This window comes from Thermobia domestica, chromosome 9, assembly GCF_964235325.1.
Source record: "Thermobia domestica chromosome 9, izTheDome1.hap1.1, whole genome shotgun sequence".
Lineage (NCBI taxonomy): Eukaryota > Metazoa > Arthropoda > Insecta > Zygentoma > Lepismatidae > Thermobia > Thermobia domestica.
Window position 1 is genome coordinate 73,437,219 of NC_137462.1, and position 17,195 is coordinate 73,454,413.

Sequence of the window (17,195 nt, forward strand, 5' to 3'; positions counted from 1 at the left end):
GTTACTTATATGTGGATACGACACAGTTGCAATTCACGGGGAGAGCGAAGAGGGTAACCTCCTCTTCCAAAGGTTACGGTTTTTCTTCTAAGGTCAGTTGGTTTGCTATAGGCCTACACATTGGTTAATACAACATTCATATGTCTAGTTATCGAAGTAGGGGAAATAGCATATCGCTACATTTTTAAAATTCCAATTTGTTTACTATTTCTCCTCTCCCCTTTTCAATTATGCAGAATTATACACTGATGTAAATAGATGTAAAAGAAACAGAATAAAAACTGTTTGCTTAACTTTCTTGGCTCACTTCGAACTCTACTTGCCATCATATGATATCACAATTAATTATTATTGCGATTCGTATAGAAGAGTTACCGGCAAAAAATTAAAATTACGGGGAGATTGGAACTCGGGAAGTGTGTGCAAACACGTAACTTTCGTTATGTTTAGAGTTGATTCTGCTATTCCATTTATGGACTACTTTGTATTTCTGAACAAAAACCTACCGGACCTGCCGGGGAATGAAGGCTTCGGCCGGATTTTTAACTGGCGAATGACCTATACCATAGATTTGAGAGGGTAAATCGATCTCGTCACTCTCATGGAGTTAGGTAGTGTCAACTGCCGTCTCTACCGGCGGAGGTGAGATTTCACACTGTACCTCCGAAATGGGAAATTAGTTCTTGCCCTTGGTCCGGAAAATAAGACTATGTGATATTCTAATACATACGAAAGAGGATAGTAGTGTACCCAGTGAAACCTATGCACGCCCTACAGGGAGGATTTGGTACAGCGATCAATGAGCGTTTAGTATGTGCTCTTGAGTTCGGAATGGTGTACTCGTATTCTGACGCGATCCCTTACCTCAAAAGTAAGAGAGGCAGTAGAATTGATTCTTCGTCCGAGATTTTAATGTTTACTGGGTGCAACGAGCTGACACTCCTAAATGGCCATTTTCTTTAAAGGGAGACAGTCTACATCAGCCATTGGGTCTGGTAATGTATGGTGTATCTCTACATAGAGGTAGAAAATAGATTAAGTCCCATATTGCCTGAACGACCCTATCAAAGGAGAGTGGCAATTCACGGGAAGAGTGAAGAGGGTAAGGCGGAAGTGCCAATCTACTACCTGAGAGAGGACCGATCGGCAACTGGGAAAAGATACCGATCGTAGAAATCTGGATAAAGTTTTCCGATCCCAGTGAAAGGGAGTAATCTTTCTGGGATAAAGGACTGGCATCAAACCCACATGGTGACCTAACACGTACCTACATTGGATCTGGGATGAGATACGGAAGTATCTAGACATGTTTGCGGCACATCAGCTTAAGGCGGTGACCATTGAATGATAGAGGCAGGCAGTACAGATAGAGATAGGAAATGATAAAGCCCATGTGAATTTCCCTGGGGCTCCCGGATTGGCCAAGCTGAGCTATGGTCAAACTGTGGCTTGGTTCCAGTACTTCTTTCCTACTTGCCAGTGAGTTTCCCTACTACTCGGGCGCAATGTTTGCATAGCATGGAAGGACTGACTGGCTAGTAGAGCCGACTCAACCAGTAGGATAAACTAGTAAGCACTCAGGACTTCAGCCTGGCCGCGCCGTGTTTATATTCCACTCCCTGGGGTCACATCCGCTCAAGCGAATCAAGGCTGAGTTGCAGACCTTGAAGGTACGTACATTTCGTGCACGAGAACAAATGTGCTCAAGAACAGACGAACCACAGAGTGGATGGTTAACGGTGTAAGTCTATAAAGTAGGCTGAGCGAACTCAGCATTTCATCACGACATGTAAAATGCGTGGCGGTAGACCACTCCATCTCTAAAGTCATTCAGAACTCTCTTGAGACTGCGGCCCAAACTACGAAGTAATTCAAGCAGCACTTTCTATAGTCTGTGTCGCCAATCACAGTCTGCCTTGAATTCCATGACATGGACATACGGGGTTATGTTGCACGGTCGAAACAGCTGATGAGGGATCATAACGCTTTAGAACAAAGCCAATTGTGCTGCGAATATGCAACATAGACCGATGATGGCTGGAAACGTGTGGTCGGATGAATTGCCGTACATCTTATTTCAAACCAGGCCGTTCTTATATGAGACGCACACACAAAGAAGCGATGATTTGTACTGTTCTCGCCCGACCGTGAAACATGATGGCGGTTCTGTAACGGTGCGGCTCACAATATCCTGCTTTACAGCGCGTCCTCACCGTTGCATCACTCCGCATGATTATGTCGCCATAGTCTATTAGAGAACTATGTACACTCTATGGTCCAGATAATGTTAGTGGTCAATAAAGCCATATTCTAGGATAGTAATGCGCCCATTCATACATATGGAGCTGTTGTGACATGGTTTAAGGAACATAGAGATGAAGTTGAACATTTGTGATTCGCTTAATCGCTGAACTTGAACGTAATTGAACATCTGCAATCCATTTGTGCCGATTTCTGCCTCCACCTTCTCTCACGGAACTGAGTTATGAGGACCACGCGGAATGGATAATACTCTATTTGCTGGCATTCACATCTACGATACGATTCAGCGTCGCATTAGAGCTGTTGTGAGGGCGAAATGTGATCCAACGTCATATTAATCTGGTGAGTCGTACATTTTAGGTGTTTCCATTAAATTGACAAATATCTCTTGTATAAGTTTTCGAACCAGGAATTCCTTTTTTTTTAAACTCGGCTAAAAATTAGTTTGGCGTTTACTTTCGATTTCGTTTATCGTCAGATCGAACATATTTCAAGATTACAAAGCAAAATCTGAATAAAACTTTTGAATTTACCTACAGATATTTCTTTTGCTGGTGTATTTATCTAAAGAGGAGAAATTTCCTACTCCATATGAATCTTTCACATTTCGCTTGCTCTGTGAATTCTGCACACAAAGCTAATAAAGATATTTTATTCAGCATTAGTCTTTTGTAATCTCTACGAATACAGCGAGAATTATTTATCGCATAGTCAGTGACAGCATTGAGAAGTCTCAGTGTGTTCTCTTTATTGCCCAATATTATACCTGTCAAGCTTATTACGTGTAATATTCATGCCTTATTTCGCTATGTTTGTCGAGTGTAATTGCGTGACTAGTCCGTGGTGACAGTGCTATTTAACTGAGACAAATGTTGCCAACATGTATTACGAGTGTTACAACGTTAGGTGTAATGAACAGACCTCAGACCTAAACTATTAAAATTACTTGCTCCTGTCTCTAAAACAAAGGAAAATATGTTGTACGTTTCTCGGAATTCCAGTTGAATATCGCTTTACTAAATTACGTAGCCAAATGATCGTAGGACAGTGCGTAGGTTCTTGTTTTATAATCGAAAGTCTTTAGTTTAAACTCGGTAGCCGTTCATCCAGATTTTTTCTCACTTGCATCTGTCAATTTCGAGGCGATGGAGTGTGGACCCGCGTAGTGTAGTCGCTAACGTTCTCGTCTTTTGCGCAAGCGGTCCCGGATTCGATTCCCGGTGGGGACACTCGGTCGAAAAAGTGTAAAAGCCTTTTCAGGCTAGCCATTCTGAGTGAGGTTTTGCTGGGGTTTCCTCGTTCACACCAGCTAAATGCCGCACTGTTACCTAACATACAAGTCCCAGACCGCTTCCTGCCTTCCCCAATCCTTTCTTCCTTCCCTTTTCTCGCATAGTGTGATCGCCGAGAGATGTCTCCCTCATACGTGACGGGCAAACATTGCCATAATGCCACAAGTCCAGAAATCTAATCCTAATTCCAAGGTTATCGAATTGTAAGGCCTTATTTTATACCGACTTTGGGCATTTGGCCTTCTCTGAAGAAAGAGCGTACTTATATTTTCTAATGTAATAAAAGTAACGATCTTTATCTGCTTTCTGTTTTGAGCTGCGACTACTGAATTAAAAATAGACATTAAATATATTGCACAGTAAGCATCATTAACACCTTTTCCAACTTCATAAATGTAGAAAAGTCTGTTAACAATGAAATAATGCTAACTTTAAAAAAGAACATTTAATTTTTTGGATTCTTTTTAGCACTTTTATTGGTTAGTTAAAAAAAGGAAATATTAATATACAGTTTGTTATAGTGCTAGCTTGTTGGTAGTTCTAACCGATTCTCTGATTTAATCTGGTGCTTTATCTTTTTCTATCTGGGCCTATCTTATTCCGGAATTCCTGCTCGTACGTTGGGAATTGAGATCGCATGTGTATGTTTTGCAAAATTAAGTTTCAGAATATGTTCTCAATATTCTCTTTGATTAGGTTACGTAAGTAAATTGCATAGAATGTATTAAATCTAATTTGAAAAATGTTTGCCCCTTTTAAAGCTCTTTCGAAAATGAAATTAATTTTTTTTTTAAAGTTTAACGGCCTACAGATATGCCCTTTAGGCTAAGGGAGACGATGATTAAGGCAAGTGAATGATGAGGGAAGAATTGAGGAAGTGAGAATGTGCGAGGAAATGGAAGTAGCCCGAGAAAACTCACGGACACGATGTTGTCCACCACAAACTTACTTTACCGGTGATCGAATCGAACACGAAACCCCAGGTACCAGAGGTAAGCACTCTACCACTAAGCCACCACGTTCCCCTAAAGCACTTTCGATATACCAAGTTGTCAGAATTGGCATTTGCTTCCCCCTTTGTTTCCTGTGTATGTGATTATAACTGCAACAATTCAAGAATAATGGTTCCACTATCTTACATAACTTAACAACGCAACACATTTTAGTAGAGGACTAGCTGAACTTGCGCTGTCTACTCAGCGCATCGTTCTGTTATGACCATAAACCTCCTTCCCACTGTCCATGCCTCTTTACTCACACAAGTAAAGGATAGAATACTCACAAAGGAAGTGAATTGCTATGTGTAGATGTTGGAGTGAGTTTGTAGCAAACTTGTAGAAGTAACATGATATCAAATGGATTTTTTTTTAATAAATCCATATCCGTCCGAGTACGCCTCATTGCGCCTCTTGAGGCCTTTGAAGTTGCCAGTGTGCGATAGGTTTTGCCATTCAGACTTAAGTAAAGCGCCTGCAATGTCCGCCAACCCGCCATACGTAACTTCTCTACTGGTTGCCTAAGACCGTAGTTTCGGCCTGCAACAATATTAATCTTATAAGCTCCAAACGGCCCATAGAATGTTGAATTGAACAATAACGACACGGTTTTTGAAAATTTGAATGAGAACTGAACAATCTACACAAAATGAAAACGACACGTTTCTAGCATTTGTGGTTTTCGAGATCTCATTGTCGAAAGAATTGGAGACAAACATATAAAGTTAGCATTTTAATATCTAGATATTTCAGTATTTTCTTTTTGTGAATATTCGAGACAAGACCGAAATTTTCAAGACTGAGCTTCTCGTCTCGACTCACAAGCGGCTGTTTCGATCTCCTGGGTCTTATCTCGAGCACGTCACGATACATTCAATCTTGATCTTGTTTCGATCTCGTTCTCGAGACCATCTCTAGTTCGGTTCAAATCGTGCCTTTCATTTGTGGTGATTTTTATATGTTTGTTTCTGTTTCTGCGTCAGTACATTATTGTATATTCTCACTCAGTGACTAAGTTTAGGTCTATTGAACACGGAGGTTCAATGTCGCGTTCACAAAAGCTCTCCATTGACTTCTATCCTTAGACAACTGAATATAGTTTCTACTGTATATTCCTAATTCTTCGAGATCCATCCTAATATTGTCCTTTTGTCTGCGCCTAAGTCTTTCTAATGATGCTTTTCCGATTTAATTTCCTGTTAAAACTTGGAAAACGTTTCTACTTTCTTCCATTCTGGCTACATGACCTGCCAACTTGAGCCTCCTACATTTGATGACCCTAACAATGTTTGGTAAAAGGTATAAATTATGTAGTTCCTCGTTATGAAGTTTCCGCTATTTCCCATTCCCGTTACTCTTGGGTCCGAATATTCGTCTCAGTATTTTGTTCTCAAATACTTTCAGTATACGTTCTTCCTTCAGAGTAAGAGACCACGTTTCATAACTATACAGTTCACAGGCGTGATTATCTTTTAAGATATATATTTTTTAAGTTTCAAATTCCTCGACAGAATTCGGTATGACAAAAGAATTTTAACTGAATAATAACACGAATTCCCAGCTTTCAGTTGACACTTAATTTCTTCGTGGATATGGATTTCAAAAGTATCCACTTTATTGAAGTGTATATTGTTGGACATATCTAAAATGTCAATGCCTACTGTTAGCACCTTCGATTTTCCTTTTGACACTTTAATTTTGAACATGTGTGTGTATAAAGAAGTTCTGGTAAACCAAACTCCTTTAAAAAAAGGAACATATGGGACATTCGGAACAGAAGAAAATCAAGTTTAGTTGTCAGAGTTGTGATAAAAGTGACATAAAGTTCGAAAGGAACGCTTAAGTACATAAATTAACATGGAACGCTTAAGTATATAACGCTTAAGTACATGGAAAAGTTATCATTGTCGTTTTACACTATGAGATATTTACAATATCTGGATATGAATCTTTTAAACTCTGAAAGGAGCTTCGAATAGAAATATGAAAGATGAAATATCTTCAAAATAACCTAAAGTGGAATTAATTCCCTTGTACACCAATGCTTCCATATATTTTTATTCGCGGTCAGATGAAACAGAATCTCGGGTCGCTATTTGGCCATCACTGTTCTAAACCATTTCAAACATTAAAAAAAAAAAAAAAATGATAGACTTTCTACAGTAATCAAATAAGCTAAATAATGAGTAAATAGGCATTGTGTCCTTGTATTTTTGCACAACATGAGAATATAATAAAAACTCTAATTAAAACTACTCGTATTAAGCCCCCGAGGAAGGTTGTTTCTTCATTCTATTCCCTTTATATGCTTATAATTAAATTAACATTGGAAAATACCAGCAACACTTCCTACGTCAGAAAAAGGAAAAAAATGTAGTTTATAAATTAGTCCCGTGTGCTACTCTGGCTCTTCTGTTATTATTATTATTATTATTATTATTATTATTAGCATTTTCTCTCTGTTTAATGAGTTATAGCTGTTATTAGTATGAAATTAGTTCCAGTTCGGAGATGAGGATTTGTGGGAATTTTATCTGCTTCTTTTTATCTCTCGTTCTGTTCTGCTGGAGACAGCTTGTTAAAGGATCACTCATTTGATAGGGAAGGAATTCTAACTCGGTCTCAAGGAAAAAGAAATCAGTGATGCTAACTCTTAAAAAAATATTTGTATCCTCGACCGAGTCTGCCAGGGAAATGTATGCACTCTTTCTCATCCTGTATCAGGATACTGACATTGACAATTGTTCTGAAATTTAAGTATGTTGTAGTACGGTTTGGCGTTGTCAATTGTTTCAGTTGGACGCTCGAGAACCTTCGCCAGAAGATTACAGAGCATGTGCTTTGGTCTCCATTCATACCAGTGTTGCCACACTTGGTACAATTGTACCAAATTCAGCCCTTTTTGTCATTCATCGGCCCGTTGGTACCACACTGGCATTTTCAGCCCTTTTTGTGAAAAAGTTGGTACAATTCTACCCAATTCAGCACTTTTACTTGTCACATTTTCAAAGTGCAAATACTTGTCACATTTTCGAAAGTGTCAGTACTATTATCCTCCTTCGGTCGTGAAATAAGCAAGAATAAGGTGCAATAATTTATATTTTAACACACGAGCTCGGAGATGTTTGACTTGTTCCTCGTTTTAAACATTTTTTTCATATATGATCATAATATTGTTTTGGTTTATTGGCCACTTTGAAATAGCGGCGCGTTTGGTTTCCTTACAATACATGAAGAAAATGGTTACTGGTTTCCTTTTTAATTTGCGGCCTCTGTTATATTCCCTACATGCGAGAAATGTTTCATCTCCTTCCACGGTTGTTCGGGGTCCTCTTATTTGGATGTTTCTAAAAATTAATTTTTGGAAAGAGCACTTTCTTGATTTTAACTCTTGCAGGGGAGGGGGGTGTTCTAAAACTTTATCTCTTTTAGTTTCATGTTATACAGCCATGTATTATAATTTGGTATTATAATATATACTGCAATAAAAACAATGAATTCAGCCCTTTTTGTTTCAATTTGGTACTATTTTTCAGCCCACTCCAGAGCTAAGACTGTGGCAACACTGCTCCAGATAGTCGTTTTATTGTGAAATAATTAAATAATATACGAGTGAAATAATTAAATTAAATTATAAATTTTATACGGGTAGTCTACGTCAGTTAATCAAGCATTAAGTTAACAGATGGTAGAGAGGCTCAGTGCTAGTTCGAAACATTTATGTGGCACCTTCAATAAAAAGTCAAAAAAGGGGGCCTGGTGGCTCAGTGGTAGAACGCTTATCTTTGGTGAATGGGGTCCATGAATCGATCTCCGGCTAAATAAGTTTGTAGTAGACAACATCGTGCCCGTTTGTTTTCTCAGAATACTTCCATTTCCTCCCACTTGCTCATTCCAGCAATAATCTTCCATCATCATTCACTTGCCTTAATCATTATCTCCCTTAGCCTAGAGGGCATAGTCTCGTGGGACATTAAAGTGAAATATTTCATTTCATTTCAAAAAGTTAGAAACTCTCGTCTTCCATTGTTACGAAACAGATTTTGGGGCCCTACGCCTTCAAGACGCGCCCCTCTCCTAATCTCACACGACCGGGAATCAAACACATGTACTCTGGATGAGTGAAGTTGAAAGAGGCACAAGCGATAAACATTAACATAGAATGTTGACGGAAATTGTAGTCGTGTTTAGCACCGGTAGTGCAGACAGATAAGAAGCTCACTTCTTTTTAGGTTTAAACAGCACTCTTAGGAAAAGACAAAGAATATTTTTTTAAAAATAAAAGAAATAAACCAGGTTACTGAGTCACTAATAATGAAATTTTACGTCCAAAGCAATATATCAGCAACAGCATCATTTTTTTAAAAAAAAATTCTGCTGGGTTGGAACAGGAATCAGAGGTGTCCGGGTTCAACTCCCAGTCGATTTCGGTACACACCGAAAAATTATGTAATAAAACAGTAGAAGGCTGAAGCATGATACAGACTGAGTTATATAAAGGTAACCAAGAAAGTTCTGTCGTTTTATGTGGAGGTCTGTGTTAATTGGCCCTCACAACGTGAGTTCAATGTGAATGGTGATAAGGCAAAGGTCAGTTGTTCGTGTGGGTATATCCAACATACTACATGGTTGTGACAGTTTAGTTACACCGTGAACTTGCGTAAGAACAGAGTGAACATGGGACCTCCATACAGCGCCATAAGGGTGTATATGTTGTACGAGTTCAAACTGCGGTCAAACGCCGCTGCAACGGGGCGAAAAATATGCCAGGCCTTTGGTGTGGGTGTCGTGACTACGCGGACAGTGCAGTGGTGGTTTAACAAGTTTAAGAACGGTGACGAAACACTCGAAAAATCACCACGTGCTGGAAGAACAACACATGTACAAAATGAAGATCTTCAGGCAGCAATTGAGGCGAACAGTGGTCAGACTTGTGATGAACTACAATTCAGTGTGAGTGAAGAAACCATTTGGCAGCACCTCCATCAACTTGGGAAGCACTACAAGTTGTTCGATGGGTCCCACATGATTTGACTCCGGGCCAGAAGGCAACGCGAGCAGACACCTGTGTTTCTTTGCTGTCTCGTTTGTGGACAGGTTGTTGACATGTGATGAGAAGTGGGTCCTATACGAAGCTCCACGGCGCCGTCATTATTGGTTAGCATCCCATGAACCAGTTAATAACAGTCGAAACCAGCACTGGGCCAGAAGAAGGTCCTCCTGTGTTTTGGTTAACTGTTCGCTAGGGTGGAGCGAATTTTTTTTTTCGAAATGCGAATTTGGATTGGGGGCAAAAGTTGCATCATATCATAATATTTTACTACAGAAAATTTCAGCTCTCTGAAATAATTTTTAGCCGGGGCGCAAGGGATCTCAAATTTGCGATTTTGTAAATCAATTTCCATTTACTATGTTACTATTTGACAGATTTTAGTTGGAAGCACACTGTACATTTTAGTGTAGATAAAGTGTAAAGGATGCATCCTGTATCAGTAGATAACAACAAGAACTTTTAATTCTCTAGAATTATTTTTAGCCGGGGCGCAATGACTCTGAAATTTGGGAATAATTAGACGAAAAGTGATCAACTATAAGCAATTTGCTAGTTTACCGTAAAGAAGTTTTTTGCTTTTTAGTAACAGTCTTTTTCTGGTATAATGAACTTGTTGGCAGTATTAAGTCACTAGTATAATAGTTTGGTGGGTGAAGATAAGAGGGTATAGAACGAAATCAGGGCACGCTCTCGTGCAGGTGCTAAAGTCTTGTGCAACTGTTTGGCAGCTTGACTCTCGATTGTTGTTAGTGTGTTGTACGAGTGCTCGGGACACGTGCCTGGTAAGGGGCCATGTTGCTACGTTAGTGACTTGATTAGTTTTGCGCTTTTATAGTTACTGATGGGTTTATTATCTACCACTGTATTACAGCCTAACATCTGATGTTTTTGTTTTGTGCTATAAAGAAGAAGAAAGATGGCAAAATCAACCAGGTAGAATGTGTCAAGAGCAGAAGAGACGTTTTGTAGTGCTGAAGATCTCGACTGGAGAAAGCTTCCAACTTACGAAGACGTTATGGCATGTTATTTATTTACGCGTCAGCAGCTGAAGGGGGCGGAAGTAAAGAAACAGCAGAAAATTTGGTTTCCACGAAGGTAGCAGAAAAAATGGAAGACATTTGGTAACGTGTTTCAATTCATGTTGTTTCTTTCGGCCGTGTATCAATAGTGATCAAGTTACCACAGGAAACTGAAAATATGTATAAAATTGGCAGTAAGAGAGAGCATGAAAGAAGAAATAAATTGCAAGAATTGAAGAAGCAGGGCAATAAACCATTCGATTTAGCAGCTTGCAAGTGTTTAGATTTCACAGTGTGTCGTTGTACTGGACACTCAAAATGCCTGAATCGGAAAGTATGTTTTATCAGACCAAAGGATAAGTAGAAAAATGGTAATCGGTGGTATTGATGTTACTTGGACAAAGAAAAGAGATTGTTAGATCATTGGTGAATGTGAGACGAATCCAGTGTGCAGCTTCGGAAAGATTTCTTCAGAACTCTTTACATGCCTAAACGTGCGTCATCTCAGTTTTGATCAAAGATATTTGTATGGAATATGTCAATCTGTCGTAAGAGGAGGCTGTGATAAAAACCAAGCAGATAAGAAACCTAGGAAACTTACTCATACTAGCTGGTTAACAATGGCTTGCAGACTTTCGCGTCTATATATATCAACGCCAAATTCTTCAGAGGAGCTCTAAACTCTCGTAAAGTTCGTAGTAAAAGTATATGCACCAGTGTGGTTCAGCATAAAACAAACTTCTTGCCAAATACGGAGCTAAACATTTGTTCTTGATCATAAGACTTTCGAGATGTTTGCAAGAACCATAAAAGACTTTTGTCAATAAAGTAATTTCCAGAAATGCATTCTATGCGAATTCTGAAAATATTCTTATTGCCATGATTGGTGACTATAGATCAGCTACGCGAATCATTGCTGCCGATAAAATCCTCCAATCCAGAAAACAATGTAAACGTTGTGAAACTCGTTCCTTCCAGGTGCCATTATTAAACTTCGAGGCTAGTAATTACACAGAAATGATAAACTAAAATGGGTGTAACAACAGAACCGCCAATACTGACTCATATCACAGATGATAAATTGCGAGAAATTTGTTCTTGAGAAAGTACAAGTGTTTCCTATCCCTGACTTTCCATGTTATACTCAAGCAGTGGAAAGATTAATGAAAATACTTAGTGAAGGTTCTTCGTCAGTATGTGGGTCATGAGAGATTTCTTTATTCGTTCCAAATTTGACTTAAGAAAATACATGATTACTTTTCAGATAAAGTCTCACTATTTTGCTTGAAGACGTGAATGAAATTATGAAACATTCAATCTAATACTGGTGGGTAAGTGGGATGAAACTCGACGGCAGCCACCTCCATGTGGTGAGTTATGGGTTGATGTAGCCTGTAACATAGAATATGAACTTTGATAGCTTAAAAATCCACCTGGAATGACAACGAATCTTAACATCTTCAAATTACAGTTTTCCTCAAGCGAAGAGCTGCCTAATAATTGCACAAATGAACAAGAAACGTGCATTTATTTACAAAACCTATCAAACTTAAGGCCCATTGCGCCCCTGCTAAAGAATATTTTAGAGAATTGAAATTTCCGGTGGTAAAGTACTACAATATGATGCAACTTTTGCCCTATATCCGAATTCGAATTTTAAAAAAGAAAAATTTGAGCTCTTTTCACTCATTTATAAAATATATCAAACTTAAGGCCCATTGCGGCCCGGCTAAAAATTATTTTAGAGAACTGAAATTTTGCATGGTAAAGTACTACGATATGATACAACTTTTGCCCCCTATCCAAAATCGAATTTCGAAAAAAAATTGTTTTGGCCTCTTTTCACTCCACCCTGTTCGCGGCATCGTGAATTGGAAACTGCTACCAGCTGCCCGAGCATCAATGCAACTGTGTACTGTCAGCAGTTGAGCCATGTGCAAGAAAAACTTAAAACTCTGCAGCCAGCACTTCGGAATCGCAAAGGGATCCTGCTATTACAGGACAAAGCTAAGCCCCACCTATGTAGGATGACCTGGGACACCATTCTACGCCTTGGATGGGAAACACTATTGCATCCACCATACTCCTTGGACATTGCACCGTCCGATTATCACCTGTTTCGTTCCTTGGACAATCACCTTAGAGGAAGCCAGTTCAAATCCGTAGTAGAGGTGCAAAATGGAGTTGATACCCTTTTTCGCTTTACGGCCCATCAAGTTCTATTGCGATAGAATCCATGGCTTTCAAGAACGTTGGCAGAATATCATCGATGCTGATGGGAACTATTTTTGATTTTCCATTTACGTCTTAGGTGACATATCGATGTTCGAAGGTGGTGGATGAAAAGGCGACAACTTTCTTGGTTACCTTTATAGTTGGTTGGCTGAACGCAACAGGAACTTTTGGTCGACTGTATGTGTGATCATACCTAGTGTGTGAAAAATGTATCCTAAGTTCGAAGTAAGTCACTAGCGAAGATGTAAAAAGCCGTAAACTTACTTTGGACTTGTCGGAAACTGGGTTTTTGAATTTTTCGTTAGGATGTACTGAATGAAATACAAGGGATAAATAGAGGATATGTCAGGTAAAAAGAGATTGGTTTAACGGCGATCTCTGATGTTTAACAGATATAGAGAGGAAAACATTGTTGCAAACGATAATTACCTGACATAGAGAATATTCTTCCCCATTAAATTTACTTTAATACATTCAGCTAAATTGTTGTTCTCTTCAACGAATTACTTTTGCTTTCTCATATAAAACTTTGTTGATGAAAAATTGGGATTTTGCAGGCATTCATAAAAAGATGAGATTTTTGGTATTTAAACAACACGGAAATAACATTTTCTCTCTCTCTCTCTTGTGTTTTTTCCATCTCATTCTAAGGGGGCGTTTCCAAGGTTACAAGAATCCCATCACGTCCTTTTCGATTCAGGCCCAAAGTTATGGCTACCTTACTTCCCGAGTATATAAAGGCGAGTTCGTAGCCCAGCAGGGGGTACATCTGGAGCTCCCTCGCAATGACTATCTGGACTCGCTACGAGTTCTTAGAGTTTTAGGAGAGCAACTCTGTGATAGAATCCGCCCGATGAATGTTACATTAGCAAACATGTAAGGAGAGTAAAGTTAGCGTTCGATGGTTAAAGACAATAAGGTATCAATATACCTCCATGTCGTCAAATTAGAAACAAATCAAAAAGTACGTAACCTCCTCCTCCGTCCCAAAAATGGGAGTTCTGAGGTAAATTTTGCCTAAGTTAAGAATATTTACCAGTTAAGCGATTTTAAGAGGGAACTTTGGCCGCATTGGTCGGTTGTGTTAGGAAGCACAAACTGAACCCAGCCGAGCTGGGCACGTTATAGAAGTCTATATAGCTTCAAACTGTGTTAGGTAGATATACAGGGTGAGCACAGAAACAGTACCTGATTTTAAAGTGCCATTAATTAACATTTAATTGAATATTTACATGAAATTTTGTACAGAGCTCAGTAAACTCAAAGTATTTTCCCATCTATCTTTTCAGAATCCTAGTTCTGACCAGGGCAGCTAGAGGGCAGTAACATCGAAAATGGCGTTCACCCCACAGCAACGAAGCTGGTGCGTTTTACAATTTGCAAAAAACAGGCAGTTTTGTGAGAATGCAGCGTGATTTCAAACGACAATTTAATGCTGACCACCCACACACAAATCCATTGTGAAGTGGCATAGAACGTTTATTGAGACGGGGTGCATTTGTGATCAAAGAAGAGGACATTCAGGGCGACGTCCAGTCTCCGAGGAAACTGTGGAGCGCGTAAGAGCAGCCTTCGTACACAGCTCACAGAAGTCTACACGTAAGCTAGCAGAGAGTTGCAGATGCCACAAACAACAGTAACCAAGATCTTACGCAAGCGTTTGCGGTGTTACCCGTACCGACTGCAGTTGGTTCAGAAGTTATAAACACAAGACAAGGTAAAGCGCCGTGAGTTCTGTGAGACTATGCAAAATTTCGTGCAGGACGACGAAAACTTTCTGACGAAGATCATTTTCAGCGATGAGGCGACATTTCACTTAAGTGAAAAGGTGAATAGACACAATGTAAGGATATGGGGAACCCAGAATCCTCATGCAACTATAAATGTGGAACGTGACTCACCGAAAATCAATGTTTTTTGTGCAGTATCAGAGCGTCGGGTGCACGGTCCGTTCTTCTTTCAGGAACAAACAATTACAGGTGAAAGTTACTTAGCATTGCTACGTAACTGGTTGATTCCGCAACTTAGTAATGCAGAGATAGACGACTTCGTTCTACAACAAGATGGAGCGCCGCCACACTGGCATCGTGCTGTACGCAGGTTTCTAAACGAGATCCTCCCAAACCGATGGATAGGGCGCTCTGGAGTCCGATGGATGGAGGGCCTCCAAGATTACCTGACCTCACTGTTTGCGACTTCTTTCTGTGGGGATTTGTGAAGGATAAAGTGTGTGCACCTCCACTACACGCAAATCTGAACGATCTCCAAGAACACATCAGTGATGCTGCCAACTCCATCACACCGGATATGCTTCACAACGTGTGGTTGAAGCTAGATTAGCGCCTAGATATTTCCCGCGTTACAGGTGGCGCGCACATCGAGTGTTTGTGATTTCAATTATTGCTACAAAATCTTTTTGAGTTCATGTATCACTGTTCAAAATTTCAGCAAAATATTCCTTCGCATATTAAATTTACACTAATTTGAAACCTGGGACTGTTTCCAGGCCCGCAACTAGGGTTTCTGTCACCCGGGGCAAACACACAATTCGGCGCCCCCCCCCCAAGATTTAGTCGAAAACTATCACTTATGGATTGCAACTGTAAATAACATTCTTAATGAAACCAGTTATATCGATTTTTAAGTACTTTAACCCTCCAATACGTGCGCGGGCTACCATTGTAGCCCAGCGTTTTTATTTTCCTTGCCGCAAAGTAATTCGAGATGATAACTCAAAGGGTGTCTGTGTACCTTTCTATCAACTATCATTCTGCGTGTTTAGGGTGTGGTCAAACGTAAAATCGAAAGGATCTCATTGTTATTTTGCTTGAAAGTTTCATGGGCTACATCTGTCACGGGTGTTCCAAAGCGTCAAAGTTTTTTCATTATAGTTTGAGTGTTGATCAGATGGTCAATGAGTTTGCAAAATGCCAATTCTGATGAGAAATGTTTTTAAAACCAATATTTACGATCCAAAATCATTGAGAACATAACAATGCAACAATGAAAAGATTATTTTTATTTCTGTAAATTTTTCGGTGTAATCCTTTGATGTGGAGAAAAGAAGAAAACTTTCCATCAACAATGAAGCACACAAGAACTCTACACTATATTGTTATGTGTACCTCTCGAACTTGAGCACTTTCCGTACCTTTTGGGCACCTTTCTGTATACTTTCTCTTTCTGTATATATGCACCTCTAAGGTGCACACAAGTGATAGAAAAAACTGATTCGAGCAAAGCATCTCTCTTTACAGTGCATTAATTAGAAAGTTCATTAAATATGAAAGAAATTGCTTCATAAAATATTAATAAATAGATCAAGATATTTAGATTATTTAATGTATAGTGAATATTATACATTATACACAATTAATGTAAAACAATGATTAAAATTAACAATAAAGCATAATAAAGCATAAGTTGGACTCATAGATAACAATTCAAAATGCCTCGGAAAGCTTTCAAGTAAAACTAATAGATAAAACTTCATACAGCCTTCACTCGCAAAATCTCTTGGTAGGCGTACAAGAAACAATTAAATACACCGAGGCGTGTAAATTATCTTTTCCGCCACAAAACTGCCCTCTATTTTAAAAACATTACAGCAATTGCGTAACATTACAGGGGGCGCGTCTGAGCTAAACTCTTCAACCACCAGCAAGCAACAAAAATCGGGAACTTTTCGCCCCCGCCCCTATTGATAACAGCGTTTTAAACTTCAGAGCTGTTCTCAATGGAATTATACAAACAAACAGCTCCTTGTGGTAGGAAAAGGAAAGGGGGGCGGATTCTCTGTGGTCGCCCAAGGGAACAAATGCATGCAATATTAGGTTTTTAATGTATGACATTACACCTATTTAGATGAGACTCACTCTCTCTCTCTCTCTCTCTCTCTCTCTATATATATATATATATATATATATATATATATATATATATAATCAACGAAAAGAGGTCCCATGGAAAAGGCCAAGTAAACTTTTGATTTCTTTTAACCTCTAGAATAAGTTCCTCAAGGGGAAGGGTGCGATTTTTAAAACAATTGATATATCTTCTTTCCGGCGCCCCCTCCAACCACGCGCCCGGGGCACGTGCCCCCTCTGCCCCCCCCCTAGTTGCGGCCCTGACTGTTTCTGTGTTCACCCAGTGCGGAAGGTATAACGTCGTTGGCTTCCCGCGAAAAGTTGTAGTGACGCTTATGAGGAGTGGTCAGCTTCGTTACTCGTCGCCCGATGAGTGCAATAAACGGTGGGTGGTAATTGGCTACCCTTTTACCACACCCCCAGTGACGAGCAGGTTCAAGCGCGGGAAGTCAACGGTGTTATACCTTCTGGAC

General features: G+C 39.5%; 2 protein-coding genes across 2 annotated transcripts in view; both read left to right on the plus strand.

Annotated features, from left to right (window-relative positions):
* LOC145694746 (uncharacterized) overlaps window positions 1-17,195 on the plus strand; it is a 432,718-nt gene that overhangs the window by 119,101 nt on the left and 296,422 nt on the right. The window lies entirely within an intron of this gene.
* Window positions 14,984-17,195, plus strand: part of LOC145660871 (uncharacterized) — a 51,906-nt gene continuing 49,694 nt past the window's right edge. Inside the window, exon 1 of the mRNA XM_081726301.1 lies at window positions 14,984-15,175. Coding sequence (XP_081582427.1) covers window positions 14,984-15,175 — 192 coding nt within the window. The remainder of the gene's footprint in view (window positions 15,176-17,195) is intronic.